This window comes from Balaenoptera physalus (assembly GCF_965194825.1).
Source record: "Balaenoptera physalus genome assembly, chromosome: 1".
Lineage (NCBI taxonomy): Eukaryota > Metazoa > Chordata > Mammalia > Artiodactyla > Balaenopteridae > Balaenoptera > Balaenoptera physalus.
Window position 1 is genome coordinate 92,341,366 of NC_138882.1, and position 19,047 is coordinate 92,360,412.

General features: G+C 38.4%; 1 protein-coding gene across 1 annotated transcript in view; it reads left to right on the forward strand.

Moving 5' to 3' along the window:
• Positions 1-19,047, forward strand: part of SPAG17 (sperm associated antigen 17) — a 352,647-nt gene that overhangs the window by 294,342 nt on the left and 39,258 nt on the right. Inside the window, exons 36-43 of the mRNA XM_082460586.1 lie at positions 750-877; positions 9,082-9,264; positions 10,229-10,342; positions 10,879-10,924; positions 12,879-12,978; positions 13,198-13,245; positions 15,765-15,864; positions 16,594-16,696. Coding sequence (XP_082316712.1) covers positions 750-877; positions 9,082-9,264; positions 10,229-10,342; positions 10,879-10,924; positions 12,879-12,978; positions 13,198-13,245; positions 15,765-15,864; positions 16,594-16,696 — 822 coding nt within the window. The remainder of the gene's footprint in view (positions 1-749; positions 878-9,081; positions 9,265-10,228; positions 10,343-10,878; positions 10,925-12,878; positions 12,979-13,197; positions 13,246-15,764; positions 15,865-16,593; positions 16,697-19,047) is intronic.

The following is a 19,047-nucleotide window of genomic DNA, read 5'->3' on the forward strand; positions in this document are numbered from 1 at the left end:
AATTAGGATAAGATCTATGAAGTAAAGGAATATGATTCTGTGAGAACATCCAACAGAGGAGCCTGACATAGTCTAGAAGGCTTCCCTGAAAACACTGGAGCCAAGAGCTACTGGATAAGTAGGCATTAATTAAAATAGGAGGAGGAGCTTTCTTGGAAGAGAGAATACAAAGCAGGAAGCTTAAAGCTTTGGAGAGTAGGGGAAACAAGGCTAAAGTAGCCAAAGTACAGAAGGGAAAATAGCGCAAGTTGAGTCAGGGGTGAGAAAACGTTAAGGCCTCTGTTTTATCCCATAAGCAATGGGAACTCAAAGAAGATTTTACATCATGGGCTAGCATAATCAGTCACCCTGACTGCAGAGGGAGGTTCATTCAGAGTAGGTGTGGGCAGAAAAGTTAGTTGTCGTTGTAGTCCAAAACAGGATGGCTCTGAGGGGAATAGTCTAAGGTAGGGTCACTGGATGGGGAAGAGATAGATGAACTCAAGAAATGTTTAGTGGTAGAACTGACAGGACTTGGTTGTGGTTTCCAAAGGACAGTGAAGTGTCCATTAATACTTTCAGGTGATCTAAATCCAGCTTTCTTAGGTGTTACCATGACTGAGAATCTCCTTTCTTGTTAGACTGTAAGGTCCTTAAGCATGGTCATTCTGTCTGGCTTCTCAAAAGTTTTCGATTTGGTGAATACCTATTGAATTTCTCAGAATATTTCTGAAAGATAAATGATCCTCTGATAACTCTTTGTGAACCAGGTGCCCTGAGCATCACTGTGCTTCGCCCTTTCCATGAAGCTTCACCATGGCTAATGAAGAAAGAATTAGATACAATTGTTCCTCCTAATCTCCAGTCAAGGACATGGGAGACATTTCCCTCGGTTGAGGTATAAATTTTTCTGCTATAAAGTAACTATATTTGCATATCCATCTATCTATGGACCAGAGTTCAGCTCTTCTCCTGTATATTCACAATTTTCCTTCTTTTGTAAATTGTTAATGGGCTCAAGGAGTTTTATATTTGTAGATTTTAGAGAAATATACCTGACTAGTTTATCTCAGTTTTATTTCTTTTAGCCTACATTGCAGGCTTGAACGTCTTCCTATAGTATGAAAATATTCAGTTTGAGTAACCCATTACTGATATTTTGCAATACAGAAACCTTCCCTCTCCCAATATTTATTTGTTAGTTTTAACACACAATCTTAGGTCTTTCATTTTCCCTTTAGTCTTAATTTATTAATGCACAAACTGAGTATGTAAGAATAATGTGAAATATTAAATACAGGGACTTGCAACTGCAGTGTTAAAAAGTAAGCATTGTAATTGTGGCAGCTTAGAGAAAGGCCCACCTAAGGTTTTTAAAGAGTGAAAGAAAATATCTTCAGCAAGAATCATAAAGTCCTGCATCTTGCCAGATTTGCCATTTCATTTTTTTTACAAATTTATTGGAGTATAATTGCTTTACAATGTTGTGTTAGTTTCTGCTGTATAACAAAGTGAATCAGCTGTACGTATACATATATCCCCATATCCTGTCCCTCTTGAGCCTCCCTCCCACCCTCCCTATCCCACCCCTCTAGGTGGTCACAAAGCACCAAGCTGATCTCACTATGGTATGCAACTGCTTCCCACTAGCTATCTATTTTACATTTGGTAGTGTATATATGTCAACGCTACTCTCTCACTTCGTCCCAGCTTTCCCTCCCCCAACCCCGACCCGTGTCTTCAAGTCCATTCTCTACGTCTGTGTCTTTATTCCTGTCCTGCCCCCAGGTTCATCAGAACCATTTTTCTTTTTTTAGATTCCATATATATGTGTTAGCATACAGTATTTGTTTTTCTCTTTCTGACTTACTTCACTCTGTATGACAGACTCTAGGTCCATCCATCTCACTACAAATAACTCAATTTTGTTTCTTTTTATAGCTGAGTAATATTCCATTGTATATATATGCCACATCTTCTTTATCCATTCATCTGTCGATGGACACTGAGGTTGCTTCCAAGTCCTGGCTATTGTAAATAGAGCTGCAATGAACATTGTGGTACATGACTCTTCGAATTATGGTTTTCTCAGCGTGTATGCCCTGTAGTGGTATTGCTGGGTCGTTTGGGAGTTCTATTTTTAGTTTTCAAAGGAACCTACATGCTGTTCTCCATAGTAGCTGTATCAATTTACATTCCCACCAACAGTGCAAGAGGGTTCCCTTTTCTCCACACCCTCTCCAGCATTTATTCTATGTAGATATTTTGATAATGGCCATTCTGACCGGTGTGAGGTGATACCTCATTGTGGTTTTGATTTGCATTTCTCTAATGATTAGTGATGTTGAGCATCCTTTCATATGTTTGTTGGCAATCTGTATATCTTCTTTGGAGAAATGTCTATTTAGGTCTTCCGCCCACTTTTGGACAGGGTTGTTAGTTTTTTTGATATTGAGCTGCATGAGCTGCTTGTATATTTTGGAGATTAATCCTTTGTCAGTTGCTTAGTTTGCAAATATTTTCTCCCATTCTGAGGGTTGTCTTTTCATCTTGTTTCTGGTTTCTTTTGCTGTGCAAAAGTTTTTAACTTTCATTAGGCCCCATTTGTTTATTTTTGTTTTTATTTCCATTACTCTAGGAGGTGGATCAAAAAGGATCTTGCTGTGATTTATGTCATAAAGCGTTCTGCCTATGTTTTCCTCTAAGAGTTTTATAGAGTCTGGCCTTACATTTAGGTCTTTAATCCATTTTGAGTTTATTTTTGTGTATGGTGTTAGGGAGTGTTCTAATTTCATTCTTTTACATGTAGCTGTCCAGTTTTCCCAGCACCACTTATTGAAGAGGATATCTTTTCTCCATTGTATATTCTTGCCTCCTTTTACATGGATTAGTTGACCATATGTGCATTGGTTTATCTCTAGGCTTTCTATCCTGTTCCATTGATCTATATTTCTGTTTTTGTGCCAGTACTATACTGTCTTGGTTACTGTAGTTTGTAGTATAGTCTGAAATCAGGAAGCCTGATTTCTCCATCTCTGTTTTTCTTTCTCAAGATTGCTTTGACTATTCAGGGTCTTCTGTGTTTCCATACAAATTGTAAGATTTTTTGCTCTAGTTCTGTGAAAAATACCATTGGTAGTTTGATAGGGATTGCATTGAATCTGTAGATTGCTTTGGGTAGTATAGTCATTTTCACAATGTTGATTCTTCCAATCCAAGAACATGCTATACCTTTCCATCTGTTTGTATCGTCTTTGATTTCTTTCTTCAGTGTCTTATGGTTTTCTGCATACAGGTCTTCTGTCTCCTTAGGTAGGTTTATTCCTAGGTATTTTATCCATTTTGTTACAATCGTAAATGGGAGTGTTTCCATAATTTCTCTTTCAGATTTTTTGTTGCTAGTGTATAGGAATGCAAGAGATTTCTGTGCATTAATTTGTGTCCTGCTACTTTACCAAATTCATTGATTAGCTCTAGTAGTTTTCTGTTAGCATCTTTAGAATTCTCTTTGTATAGTATCATGTCATCTGCAAATAGTGACAGTTTTACTTCTTTTCTGATTTGTATTCCTTTTATTTCTTTTTCTTCTCTGATTGCTGTGGCTAAAACTTCCAAAACTATGTTGAATAATAGTGATAAAAGTGGACACCAATGTCTTGTTCCTGATATTAGAGGAAATGGTTTCAGTTTTTCACCATTGAGAATGATGTTGGCTGTGGGTTTGTCATATATGGCCTTTATTATGTTTAGGTAAGTTCCCACTATGCCTACTTTCTGGAGGGTTTTTATCATAAATGAGTGTTGAATTTTGTCAAAAGCCTTTTCTGCATCTATTGAGACTATCAGGTGGTTTTTATCCTTCAATTTGTTAATATGCTTGCTGTATCACATTGATTGATTTGCATATATTAAGGAATCCTTGCATTCCTGGGATAAACCCCACTTGATCATCGTGTATGATCCTTTTAATGTGCTGCTGGATTCTGTTGCCTAGTATTTTGTTGAGTATTTTTGCATCTATGTTCATCAGTGATATTGGCCTGTAGTTTTCTTTTTCTGTGACATCTTTGTCTGGTTTTGGTATCAGGGTGATGGTGGCCTCGTAGAATGAGTTTGGGAGTGTTCCTCCCTCTGCTATGTTTTGGAAGAGTTTAAGAAGGATAGGTGTTAGCTCTTCTCTAAATGTTTGATAAAATTCACCTGTGAAGCCATCTGGTCTTGGGCCTTTGTTTGTTGGAAGATTTTTAATCACAGTTTCAATTTCATTACTTGTGATTGGTCTGTTCATATTTTCTGTTTCTTCCTGGATCAGTCTTGAAAGACTGTACTTTTCTCTCAGCATTTGTCCATTTCTTAAAGATTGTCCATTTTATTGGCATATAGTTGCTTGTAGTAGTCTCTCATGATACTTTGTATTTCTGCAGTGTCAGTTGTTACTTCTTTTACATTTCTAATTCTGTTAATTTGAGTCTTCTCCCTGTTTTGCTTGATGAGTCTGGCTAATGATTTATTAATTTTGTTTATCTTCTCAAAGAACCGGCTTTTAGTTTTATTGATCTTTGCTATTGTTTTCTTCATTTCTTTTTCATTTATTTCTTATCTGATCTTTATGATTTCTTTCCTTCTGCTAACTTTGGGGTTTTCTGTTCTTCTTTCTCTAAGTGATTTAAGTGTAAAGTTAGGTTGTTTATTTGAGATTTTTCTTGTTTCTTGAGGTAGGATTGTATTGCTATAAACTTCCCTCTTAGAACTGCTTTTGCTACATCCCATAGGTTTTCGGTCATCGTGTTTTCATTGTCATTTGTTTCTAGGCATTTTTTGATATCCTCTTTGATTTTTTCAGTGATCTCTTGGTTGTTTAGTAGTGTATTGTTTAGCATCCATGTGTTTGTACTTTTACAGTTTTTTTCCTGTAATTGATATCTAGTCTCATAGCATTGTGGTCAGAAAAGATACTTGATAAGATTTCAATTTTCTTAAATTTACTGAGGCTTGATTTGTGACCCAAGATATGATCTCTCCTGGAGAATGGTCCATGTGCACTTGAGAAGAAAGTGTAATCTGTTGGTTTTGGATGGAATGTCCTATAAATATCAATTAAGTCCATCTGGTCTAATGTGTCATTTAAAGCTTGTGTTTCCTTATTTATTTTCATTTTGGATGATCTGTCCATTGGTGAAAGTGGGGTGTTAAAGTCCCCTACTATGATTGTGTCACTGTCGATTTCCCTTTTTATGGCTGTTAGTATTTGCCTTATGTATTGAGGTGCTCCTATGTTGGGTGCATAAATTTTTACAATTGTCATATCTTCTTGGATTGATCCCTTGATCATTATGTAGTGTCCTTTGTCTCTTGTAACAGTCTTTATTTTAAAGTCTATTTTGTCTGATATGAGAATTGCTACTCCACCTTTCTTTTGATTTCCATTTGCATGGAATATCTTTTTCCACCCCCTCCCTTTCAGTGTGTATGTTTCCTCAGATCTGAAGGGGTCTCTTGTAGACAGCATATATATGGGTCTTGTTTTTGTATCCATTCAGCCAGTCTGTGTCTTTTGGTTGGAGCATTTAATCCATTTGCATTTAAGGTAATTATGGATATGTATGTTCCTATTACCATTTTCTTAATTGTTTGGGGTTTGTTTTTGTAGGTCTTTTCCTTCTCTTGTTTTTCCTGCCTAGAGAAGTTCCTTTAGCATTTGTTGTAAAGCTGGTTTGGTGGTGCTGAATTCTCTTAGCTTTTGCTTGTCTGTAAAGGTTGTAATTTCTCCGTCAAATCTGAATGAGACCCTTGCTGGGGAGAGTAATCTTGGTTGTAGGTTTCTCCCTTTCATCACTTTAATATGTCCTGCCACTCCCTTCTGCTTGCAGAGTTTTTGCTGAAAGATCAGCTGTTAACCTTATGGGGATTCCCTTGTATGTTATTTGTTGCTTTTCCCTTGCTTTTAATATTTTTTCTTTATATTTAATTTTTGATAGTTTGATTATGTGTCTTGGCATGTTTATCCTTGGATTTATCCAGTATGGGAGTCTCTGTGCTTCCTGCACTTGATTGACTGTTTCCTTTCCCATATTAGGGAAGTTTTCAACTATAATCTCTTCAAATATTTTCTCAGTCCCTTTCTTTTTCTCTTCTTCTTCTGGGACCCCTATAATTCAAATGTTGGTGCATTTAATGTTGTCCCAGAGGTCTCTGAGGCTATCCTCAATTCCTTTCTTTCTTTTTTCTTTATTCTGCTAGGTGGCAGTTATTTCCACTATTCTATCTTCCAGGTCACTTATCCGTTCTTCTGCCTCACTTATTCTTCTATTGATTCCTTCTAGTGTATTTTTAATTTCATTTATTGTGTTGTTCATCATTGTTTGTTTGCTCTTTAATTCTTCTAGGTCATTTTTAAACATTTCTTGTATTTTCTCCATTGTATTTCTGAGATTTTGGATCATTTTTACTATCATTACTCTGAAATTCTCTGAATTTCCTCTTCATTTGTTTGGTCTGGTGGGTTTTTACCTTGCTCCTTTTCTGCTGCATACTTCTCTGTCTTCTCATGTTGTTTAACTTACTGTGTTTGGGGTCTCCTTTTCTCAGGCTGCAGGTTCCTAGTTCCTTTATTTCTGTTGTCTGCCCCCAGTGGGTGAGGTTGGTTCAGTGGGTTGTGTAGGCTTCCTGGTGCAGGGGACCATTGCCTGTGTTCTGGTGGTTGGGGCTGGAGCTTATCCCTCTGGTGGGCAGCGCTGCATCCAGTGGTGTGTTTTGGAGTGTCTGTGATCTTAGTATGACTTTAAGCAGCCTGTCTGTTAATGGGTGGGGTTGTGTTCCTGTCTTGCTAGTTGTTTGGCATGGGGCATCCAGCACTGGAGCTTGCTGGCTGTTGGGTGCAGCTGGGTCTTGGTGTTGAGATGGATATCTTTGGGAGAGCTCTCACCAGTTAATATTACATGGGGTCGGGAGGTCTCTGGTGGTCCAACATCCTGGACTTGGCTCTCTCACCTCAGAGGCTCCGGCCCGACACCCAGCTGGAGCACCAAGACCCTGACAGCCACACGGCATGGAAGAAAAGGAAGAGAAAAAAAAAAAACAAGAACAAACAGAATGCCAAAAGAAATGGTAACAGCAAAACTAAACAGACAAAATCACACAAAGAAACACACACACGCTCACAGAAAGAGAAACAAAAAAGTAAAAGATCAACTAAACCAATAAACAAACCCACCAATGAAAACAAACACTAAAAACTAAACTAAGATAAACATAAAACAAAAAACAAATCAAACGCAGAAAGCAAACCCAAGTCAACAGTTTCCCCCAAAGTTCACTGCCTCAATTTTGGGAGCACTCGTTGTCTATTCAGGTATTCTACAGTTGCAGTGTTTACCAAGTCGATTGCAGGGATTTAGTCTGCTGCTCTTGAGGCTGCACAGAGAGCTTTCGCTTTCTCTTCTTTGTTCGCACAGCTCCTGGGGTTCAGCTTTGGTTTTGACCCCACCTCTGCATGTAGGCTGCCCTCAGGCTTCTGTTCCCTGGCCAGAGAGTAGGCGGTTAAAGCAACGGCTAATTAGGGCTCTCTTGCTCACTCAGGCCGGGGAGAGCAAGGGGTACAGTAGTCACAATTGAGATGCTGGGAGTGCTTGCAGCAGCAGAGGCTGGCGTGACATTGCAACAGCCTGAGGCATGCCGTGTGTTCTCCTGGGGAAGCTGGCCCTGGCATGCTGCACAGGCTCCCGGCAGGGTGTGGGTAGTGACCTGTGCTTGCACACAGGACCCTGTATTTCAGTTTGGTGCCTATAATCAACATGGTGAATGAAGATGATCTGAATTCTAGTCTTGGCTCTATCAGTTATTAATGTGGGATTTGGGAAAAGTCACACTGCATGTCTAACTCCTTATCTGAAAAATGAAAAGGCCACACCAAATGGTTTACTAAAACTATCTCCAAGTTGAAAATACTGCACTGTGAGAAATAATATACCACACCTGAGATTAATGAAGGAAGTTCATTCTCTTCCTTCACAGCTCCTATAGCTATGACCTTCTATGCCCAGTGGAGTGGCCACCCAGGCAAGCCTCTGAGTAGTTATCACTGACCAGGCATTTGGCACTGAAGAAGAATTTATTTTATTTTATTTTATTTTTTTCATAAATGCTGGAGAGTGAGTGGAGAAAAGGGAACCCAACCCTCCTGCCCTGTTGGTGGGAATGTAAATTGATACAGCCACTATGGAGATCAGTATGGAGGTTCCTTAAAAAACTAATAAAAGAACTACCATACGACCCAGCAATCCCACTACTGGGCATATACCCTCAGAAAACCATAATTCAAGAAGATACATGTACCACAATGTTCATTGAAGCACTATTTTCAATAGCCAGGACATGGAAGCAACCTAAATGTCCATCAACAGGTGAATGGATAAAGAGATGTGGCACATGTATACAATGGAATATTACTCAGCTATAAAAAGGAATGAAATTGAAGAGCAATTTAAAATGAAACACATCAAAGCACACCACTCCTGAAAATCAATTCAAGGAGAACATAGAGATGTGAGTCTGCTCAAGGCACATGTTTCTGCCCAAGAGATCCTGGGAAGATTCTAGTGACATGCTTAATCTAGAAAGAGCTCAAAGACCTCCCAGATCTATGGGATGATTTCTCTCTCAAAGGATCTCTCCAGGTCAAAATGAACATGGAACCAAAAAGTTAAAGATTGTTAATTCCAAGTGTCTTAGGCTCCCTGTGGATTTTAAGGAATAGTTGCACGCATTTGGCATAAACGATGCTGCTGCTGCATCACCATGGCAACAGCATGGCTTAGCATTCCCCTAAACGCTATCCAGTGGGACATCAGGCAACAGGATTTTTAAATATCCTTATTCTTGGTAACATATTTAAAGAGGAAAACTTGCCCAGTTCTGTTCCCAATTTCCCTTATATTTGCAAACCTTTTTGAGAGCAGGGATCCATTTTTTCACTGTGGTATTCCCTAACGAGTGGTTCCTAGCATGCAGTATCTACATAATAAGTACTCGGTGGAAAAAAAAATTCTAATGGTAAAATAGTCTCATTTGTTTGGTGGTTGTTTTGCTTTATTTCGTTAATAGAAAAAAACTCCAGGACCTCCATTTGGCACTCAGATTTGGAAGGGCCTCGACGTTGGGTCCAAACAGTTAGTGAGCGCCCCAGCCCCTATACGGAAGAGCCCCAGTGTGCTACAGATACGCCAGTTCATCCAGCACGAGGTCATTAAGAATGAGGTGAAATTGAAACTGCAGATTTCCCTGAAGGTAATGGAATTCAGGTAACCTGACCCAAAAGAATCAGGAACAGAGCAATCATTCTTCTTGGTTTCCTGAGGAACATGAAATTATGTAATTCTGCCAATATTTATCTAATGAAACACGTAAATGTCAATCTTCTAGAGGGTAAGAGGTTGAAAGGCAGAAAATGCTTAATGGTTCCCATAAGGTATAGGAAGTATTGAGGCCCCAAAGACATTGAGAAGATAAGTAACTTTTATATGTGATTGCAATATCATCCTCCTCCTCTCTCACTATATGGAAAACTGATCTAGTAACCTCTGGAAAAAGGTAGAACTGCATATTAACCTGATACTTGTCCGAGGAAGAAAAGGATTGTTGGTTTTTGGAAATAGTCTAAGAATTTGTACATATATAGTTAACTGTATAAGCATATCTATAACTTCTCACTGTCAAGTGTGTCAGCTCTCTCAGAACAGGTATCATATGTGTTTTGTTTATGGTTATATACCCAATACCTGGCATTACAGCAGGGGACCGTTATTTGTGAAAACAGATCAAATATTTATGCAAAAGGTAAAGTATATTTCTCTTGGAAGCAAAGGCATGAACTGGGTAACTTACATTCATAGATCTCATCATAAAGGCTATACCTGGAAAGGACTCTAGAAATCATCTAAGCCAACTCTGTCCGTTTTATTGATGAGGACACTGGAGCACTGAATGAGAAGTTGGGCCTCTCTGAGGTCCTCAGACAATTATAATGTCCTGTGGCTCTTAAAGCTTTGCTTTTGGACTTTTCAGGTCTTTGTTTATTAATGTATTAAGGAAAAGCCTTTCCAGATTGCTTGACCAGTAACTGGTTGTTGAGCCTTGTGAACTTACATATTCTTTAACCTTTTTGTAATATTTCAAGCTGATGTTGACTATTCTGTGTCTCTCTCTACCATATTTCTGCATTTTATTGATTTCTTTTATTCTACTGATTTAGGATTATATAAACCATAGTCTAAAGAAAGAAGATGAGCTACAGGAAATGACAGTTAAAGATTCCAGAACTGAGGAGGAGAGAGCCAATGCTGCAGATCTCCTCAAGCTAGTTATGGTGAGAAAGAAATGTTTTTACTCTAGTGGTTTTACTATTGTTTCAATATTAAATGCTTCGAGACAAAATATTGTAAATAATAGCTGTTTCTGCCACTTCTATGAAGCATTTTCTCCCTCCTTATAATTTCTTATTTCTGTGGAACTCTGATCCCTTATATATATCGAATTTTCCAAAAGCTTTTTAGGCTCTTCCTTAAATCATAACTAATTCTGAAGGCTCTTAAGTAAAAGTTTTTATTTTCTTCAGAGAAACTGACATTCACTGAAATGTCTTATGAATTAATGAATGAAATAGGAAGAAGGAAGAAAAATCAATTTCTACACTTAAAATGATTTCCATTTTTAGAAATTTGCTAAGTGAAAGAAATGACTAAAAAAAATCAAGTCACTTTTTGTATTGGCATTAAAAAACTAATTCATTTTATAGTAAGTTCCATAAAAGATCAATTTGATCACATAAGGAATCCTTCTAAACAAAGTAAATTTTGTATGTAATATAATCATCATCATTAAGGAATTCTGTCTTCATTTCAGTCTTTCCCTAAAATGGAGGAAACTACAAAAAGTTGTGTTACTGAAGGTAATTATATTTAATATTTTTCTGCAAAATAATTACAGATTGCAAAGGAACAATCTTGAATACACTCCTCAGTTATTCTCTCATCTGATAGCAAAGTACCGTGTACATATTTCTGTTGTCATATTGGCCATGTTGTATTGTAATGATTTATTTATATATTTTTTTCCTGCCTAAATTGTGAGATCCTTCAAACCATGCTTGCCTCTAATTTATCTTTAACTATCACATTTTGCATGAAAAAAGTTGACATTTGGCTTTTAAGTTAGCCTCAACTTGCATTTAGAACATAGCAAACATACAGGAAGGAAACAGTCAACCAACCAACACTCTACTCCCAATACACACACACACACACACACACACACACACACACACAGAACTTTGGAGCAACTACACAGGTGTCACCAAAACCTTGCACTGTTTTGCACTATATGTGGCCCAAGCAGTCTACTCTTGGAAAGCTTATTTATTTGGGGATATATACAGCCCCAACAAACTTGGTTATATGGTTCCATAGTTCACAGAAGACAAGCAGTGGAGAATTTCTGTGGTTTGGGGTTTTCTTTTCTATTTTGGTCATATGACAAAAGTCAGAAACTGGCAGCCACGGGCTCCATTCAGCCCACATATGTGTTTGTGTGTCCCCCACAGTGTTGTCTTGCACAGTTGCTTTAGTTGTTTCTGTATCTGAATTTTCCTTATCTTGAAATGTCCCATTACCACACAGTGACATGTAGCTGAAGATGATTAGCAGCTGCCCCTTTAGAACTGCCATGAACAAAAGAATCCATCACAGCCACCGGTGTCTCCTGTCCTTACACTCTGTTGTCACTCTTTTTCCTGGGTGGCCTCTTATGTTAGGGTTGCCAGATTTAGCAAATAAAAATACAGAAGGCCAAGTTAAATTTGAATTTCAGACAAACAACAATTTTTTTTTTGTTATAAGTATGTCCCAAAATAACATGGAGCATAATTATACTAAAGATTTTTTGTTGTTTATCTGAAATTCAGATTTAACTAGATGCCCTATACTTTATCTGGTGACCCTACATTGTAGCATTTGAATTTTTAACCTCTGGTGTGAGGGAACAATCACTGTAAGGTAAATGCACAGGCTGCCTAATAGTGAAGGACAAATCAAACGTATTTTTCAAACAGACAAACAGATGCAGGAATCAAACAGAGTCTTGCATGTTTACAACTGCCCCTGACACATTAATAGTGGTGATCCTAAGTCACTGCTCCCCAAATTACTTCCTAAAACACTAGTCTATGAGACAGCTCCAGAAAAAAAAAGTGAGTTCTATGCTAACATAAGTTTGCATAATGCTGCATATTGCCTTATTTTCTTAGACAGCCACAAGATACATGAACTAATTAAGGGTCCAGAAAAGCTCTACAGTAATGAAACATATTTAACCTTGTAAAAATCAGTGTTTCCCAAACTCATATAACCATGGAACATGGAACCTTCTTTCTTTTTTAATCTCCTGTTAAACATCCTGCCAAGACCATGTTCTCTGGAATAACCTCTGAGAACCACTGCCCGAATTAGCAAATAACTGTTGTATTATATTCATATTCTTAGATTTAGATCTTTAGATATTTTTTTAGAAAAACAATTTCAATAAAGTGTTTAATTTTTTTGAGCTTTGGTGCTTCAGATGTGAAGAAATTCAGTTAGGTAGAACACTGACGCCCCCAGTGATGTGGAACACATGAGGTGTCACTTACATTTTACATTTTGACTATAAGATGTGTATTCTCTAAGAGGGTATTTCATAGAGATACCTGGTTTCCTGTTATATTATAGCTTGGTCATGGAAATTCTAGTAATCACTTGATAGACTCAATATAGGCTCTTAGAAAACATCTCAAATGAGTAATTGGGTACTGATTGTGTGTTGGGCTGTCAAGAAGTGAGGATAAAAGTTAAATGCATCTGTTTTTAAAGTTGCAGCCCACCTAACCGATTTATTCAAGCAGTCTTTGGCTAATACTACAGAATGCCCACCAGAAACCTTTGAGACAGATTTCTCTGAAAAGAAATGGAGGTAAGCCGATCCAATAATGTGTTCCAATCAGTATTAAGGAAATGATGAGGAAATGGAGAGGTGCGGGTGTCATACAGTGGGTGACTACATCAAGGAATTAGCCTTTCATCTTCCATGCTGTTAACAATTTATCATACAGGGGTGGGTTTTCTTTTATTATCTGTAAGCTGAGAACATTGCCCTTTTTCATCATATTTTTTTTCCTTTCCTTTTACACAGGCACAAAGAAACAACAAAGCACTGGAAAGAAAAGTTAGCTCAAAAGAGGTAATTCTACCCTGAACTATACATAAAATAAGCATGTGAAAGACCCAGTTTGGTGGAGTCATAGAATTTTAGAATGGGGTGGGTTGCAAAGTCCTACCACCCAGGCTCCCCGATGTTCTTTAAATTCTACTACATTTCTGCCCAGCAGTCATTCATCTTTTGGGCAGTGACGTTATTATCTTTTGAGGAAGCCCATTTGACCATTAGGTAGATCCTCTCTCTCTCATAAGCACGGAAGCTCTCAGGTATTCTCTGTGCTTTGGTAATTCTAATATACTAATAAATATTCTAGAACTTAATGCAGAGCATAGTTGTAAACATGCAAGGATTCTTATAATGCACACGAGGAATGTGCTCTAAGCATTATGTGCTCTGGTTTCCTTTCAATCCTAGCTGAGGATTCCAACCCCAGCCCTCTTGCCCTAAAGAAAGGAAGCCAGATATATTTATTGAGTGTATAGTAGTACATATGGTACCACTGTACACATTTGCATGGCTCCTCTCCAGAATGAATCCCAGGATGAATATGCTTCTTAATAAAAACGTCTGGGCTACCTTGTGGAATGTGTTGGAGAAGTGGTGAGATAAGACCTTAGGTCTCATGGGCCACCCCTCTATACAAGGTCAAACTAGAAGTATATACTGTCCTATAGAATATCCCTGAAAGGATATCCAAGAGCCTGGTGACAGTGAGTGCCTGTGGAGAAGGAGACTGAGAGGTTAGGCGATAGTGCAAGATGGACTTCCTTTTCATTATGTACTCTTTTCTACTTTTTGAATTATGTACATTTGCATGTGTTATCCATTCACATTTTAAAAAATTTTTGAAACATTAACAATTTCGAATTTTAACCCATAGGTAGGAATGGCAAGCCAACAAAAGTTTTTGAAGAAGAAAGTGAAACACATAATTAGATATGTGTCCTAGAAAGAGAAGGTCTGGCAACATGGAAAATGCACAGGGGAGGAGGGTTAAGGAAGGAGAAAGTTTCAAGGAAATAGAAGGTAGTCAACAAATGTCAGATGCCATGGAAGAATCAGAAAGGAGAATGAAAAGAGGAATTTGTGCTTATCAGTTGGAAGGTTTATTGATTTCTTTTGTGAGAACAATTTTAAGAGAGTGATAGGCAGTAGCCAGACTGCCATAGATTGATGAACGAATCCAGTGATGCAGTAGAGATATTTTAATGAGAAATTCAAGTTGTTTAAATAAGACGATTTTCATTCAGCCAGTATTTCCAGAGAGGCCATCTAGTATAAGAGAAAGAGCACTGGTCTTAGAGCCAGCAGACCTAGAATCAGCTCCAATTTGATTATTTGCAGACTGTATGATTCCAGCTGGTTGTTCTACTTCAGTAAAATTTACTTCAGGAATTCGGTTTGCTTATCTATAAAATGAGGATGATTAGACCACCGAGTATCTAAGATCTCTGTCAGTTCACTAACAGCTGACTTGCATAAGCACTTCTCAAGATCACGGGCTTTGGTGCAGGCAACCTGGATTTTGATTCAGACTTTACCTCTTACTAGTTACTTCTCTATGCCTTGAATTTTTGACAAATAAAATGGGGATAACAATAGTAACTCATAAAGTTATTGTAAGATTAAATGTAAAGTACTTTGCAAAGTTTTCCTGGCATGCAATAAGCACTTAAAAATGAAAGTTATTTCAGATAGGGTTAAGTTTGGCTGCATTTAACGGACAACCCCCAAATCAGTGCTTTACAAGAAAGAAGTTTATTTTTCCTAATGTAAAAGAAGTCAGAAGTGGGCAGTCCACGGCAGGCAGTGCCACATCATCATCAGGAACTAAGAGTCCTTCCTTTTTTCTGTTCCATCATTCTTAGCACATGATTTCCATCCTCAAGTTTGCTTCATAGTTGCAAAATGACTGCTGCAGCTACAGCCATTTCATTCATATTTTAAGAAGTAGGAAAAGAGATGAAGCAAGGACAAAGGGAAAGCCCTCCAGCTGAGTTAGCCCTCTTTAAAAGCTTTCTGAAGTCTTACCCAGTGACTTCAGTTTACATCCTACTGGCTATCCGTATATAGAGGGAAGGCTGGGAAGTGTAGTTTTTAGCTGGACTATTGCCTCCCCAGTACATTTTCTAATATGAAAAGTCAGCTAGCAAGATTATGATTGTTTTTATTTTACTTTGTGATCATTAATTGCATTATTCATAAGCCATTCAAACCTCAGAGAAATGGAAAGATATGCAAAAAGGTCATCCATGTGGTTTGTAGCCTTTTGAGATCAACTGTAAAACCAGACTACTAGCTGGTATCATTATTTCCTATCTTACATGAAAGTCTAATTTCTGAGGTCAGAAATGTGACTGATTCTACAAGAAGCAGAAAATAAACTGAAACAAGTTGACAAAAAAATGCCTGAGTTAATTCTTATCAGTTTTGTTAGTGATCCCCATTTTCTGTGGGATTTAGAGCTGAAACAAAAGAAAATAACAGTTTTTGTTAATGTTCTGTGTCTTGTTTTACATCGTTATGGAAATATCCACCAGGAAGGAAATTGAAAAGACACAAAACTATCTAAAGGAAATTAGGAACAAAACAATATCGCCCTACTGCAAATCTGAACTAAGCAAGTTATATCAGTCTCAGGTAATTGAATGTAATTAACAAAAATTGAATGAGTCTTCATAAAAGTTGATACAATGCCTATGCTTTTAATGTAACCTATCTATCTTGATGTTGTTTCTTTCCTGCTTCAAGCATCAACCCAATTGACTAACCCATACTCTCCAAATCATGTCCTCACTAGCATGTGAGAGGGAAATTCTTTGCCAGTGTATTCCTACAGCTCTACCTCCCTGCCTTGCATTATCACTATTAATTACGTTCTCCCATCTATTTTAAGCTCTTTTTTGGGTTGAATTCTCCCTACTGATGATTATCCACTGATAAATCCCATTTTGAAGTTTTTATTCTATTAAAATGTCCTCACCCATCAGCTGGTGAGGCAACACTGAGAGATTGTGAGTTCTTGGAAGCCCATGGAAGGAGAGCATGGCTCTCCTCTCCTATGAAACCTTGAAACTCTCAAGCAAAGGGAGGATTTTCATGTGTTGAGAACTCCTTGTGCTTCTATGAAAATTCCAGATGTTTTTATTAACCAGAGGCTGCCCGACAAGAAATTATGGGAAATTATGACTAATTAACAAAATCCAGAATTGAGTTAATCAGTTTCTTGAACAACTTGTAGTTTGCAAACTTTCTTTTCAGGACCTTAAAAAATATGCTTTTATCACTGCTTACCAACTTAGCATGCTTGTAGCACTTGCCTTTCAGCCATGTGTAAGTCTAAAATAAATCTTTGATTTTTCCTTTAAGTTTAATTATCTGGACACCCTTTCCAAAAACTTGCCTTCTTTTACCAAGAAAGATGAGGATGCAAGCAAAACAGCTGTTCAAAATACATCCAGTCTTCCTCCAGGTAATATGTTCATGTAGCTTTTATTCCTGTTAATGTAGAACATAACTAGTTCCTACCACTTTTTGTCTCAGTAACAGCTAATGACATAACACAGTGTGACCTATATATGATAGATTTGGCTGAGTTATATGAGGAAACTAAAATGTAAATAAAATTTAGTTTTCATCCTGTGTGCTTAAAATTTACCTAAAAGCATTAAGAAGACCTGACTAATTTAAAAATCAAGGGAGTAATGAAAGGTTGTTGGAGAACAAGACATTTACATGGTCTCCAAGTATCACCTCATGTATTTCATGCTAATTATGAGGAGTAGAATATGCCTTTACAATGGAGGGAGATGGCATTTTCCACCTTAACCAAGTGATCAAACTTCTACCATGTGTGAGACAACTTAGCATTAGATGTTTTCTCATATAATGCACTATGAATATTGTTCCTAGAACCTGTGTAGAATTCTCACCAAAAATCCTTAACCTGAATTTAATCAAAAGGAAACAATCAGATAAACCAGAATGTAGACATTTAATAAGACAACTGACCCAGACTCTTCAAAAAAGTCAATGTCATTGGCCCCATGACTCCACTCCCGTTTTTCACGCTTCAGCGAGGCCCGCACTTTTCACGCATCACCTCAGGGAGTGCTTACCTCATGAAGAACCTCAGGGTAAAGGCACGGCCACCAAAGCAGGAATGAGAGCAACGTGACGCCAGGAAGGAGATGCTAAAGAGGCCGCAGCTGCAGGAGGCCGGAGTCCTGGCCGCCGTCGGCCTTCCCCGAGGGCTTCAACAGGGCCCCTCAGGCCTCGCATCTGCTGAGCGCCGCCCACCTCACAGACACCATCCTGCCTCACTGACCCAGTTGCCCTGTTGCCAGAATGAGCTGATGTCTGAAAATTGCTCAGCAGAACCAGGCACAGCATGGGCCTATTCTCTTGTGGTTTCACTTGCCAGTGACCACTATCTTGATAATTCCGTATGGCTGACAGGGTCTTGGTGCTCTGGCCGGGTGTCAGGCCTGAGCCTCAGTGGTGAGAGAGCTGAGTTCAGGACACTGGACCACCAGAGACCTCCTGGTCCCACATAATATCAATTGGCGAGAACTCTCCCAGAGATCTCCGTCTCAGTGCTAAGACAGCTCCACTCAAAGACCAGCAAGCTCCAGTGCTGGACACCCCATGCTGAACAACTAGCAAGACAGGAACACAACCCCACCCATTAGCAGAGAGGCTGCCTAAAATCATACTAAGTTCACAGACACCCCAAAACACACCACAGGACTCGGTCCTGCCCACCAGAAAGACAAGATCCAGCCTCATCCACCAGAACACAGGGACCAGTCCCCTCCACCAGGAAGCCTAAACAACCCACTGAACCAACCTTACCGACTGGGGGCAGACACCAAAAACAACAGGAACTATGAACCTGCAGCCTGCTAAAAGGAGACCCCAAACCCAGTAAGTTAAGCAAAATGAGAAGACACAGAAATATGCAGCATATGAAGGAGAAAGGTAAAAACCCACCAGACCAAACAAATGAAGAGGAAATAGGCAGTCTACCTGAAAAAGAATTCAGAATAATGATAGTAAAGATGATCCAAAATCTTGGAAATAGAATGGAGAAAATACAAGAAATGTTTAACAAGGAACTTGAAGAACTAAAGAGCAAACAAACAATGATTAACAACACAATAAATGAAATTAAAAATTCTCTAGAAGGAATCAATAGCAGAATAAGTGAGGCAGAAGAACGGGTAAGTGACCTGGAAGATAGAATAGTGGAAATAACTGCCACCTAGCAGAATAAAGAAAAAAGAATGGAGGACAGTCTCAGAGACCTCTGGGACAACATTAAACGCACCAACATTCGAATTATAGGGCTCCCAGAAGAAGAAGAGAAGAAAAAGAAAGGGACTGAGAAAATATCTGAAGAGATTGTAGTTGAAAACTTCCCTAATATGGGAAAGGAAATAGTCAATCAAGTCCAGGAAGCACAGAGAGTCCCATACAGGATAAGTCCAAGGAGAAACACGCCAAGACACATGTTAATCAAACTATCAAAAATTAAATATAAAGAAAAAATATTAAAAGCAGCAAGGGAAAAGCAACAAATAACATACAGGGGAATGCCCATAAGGATAACAGCTGATCTTTCAGCAAAAACTCTGCAAACCAGAAGGGAGTGGCAGGACTTATTTAAAGTGATGAAAAGGAAAAACCTACAACCAAGATTACTCTATGCAGCAAGGATCTCATTCAGATTCGATGGAGAAATTAAAACCTTTACAGACAAGCAAAAGCTAAGAGAATTCAGCACCACCAAACCAGCTTTACAACAGATGCTAAAGGAACTTC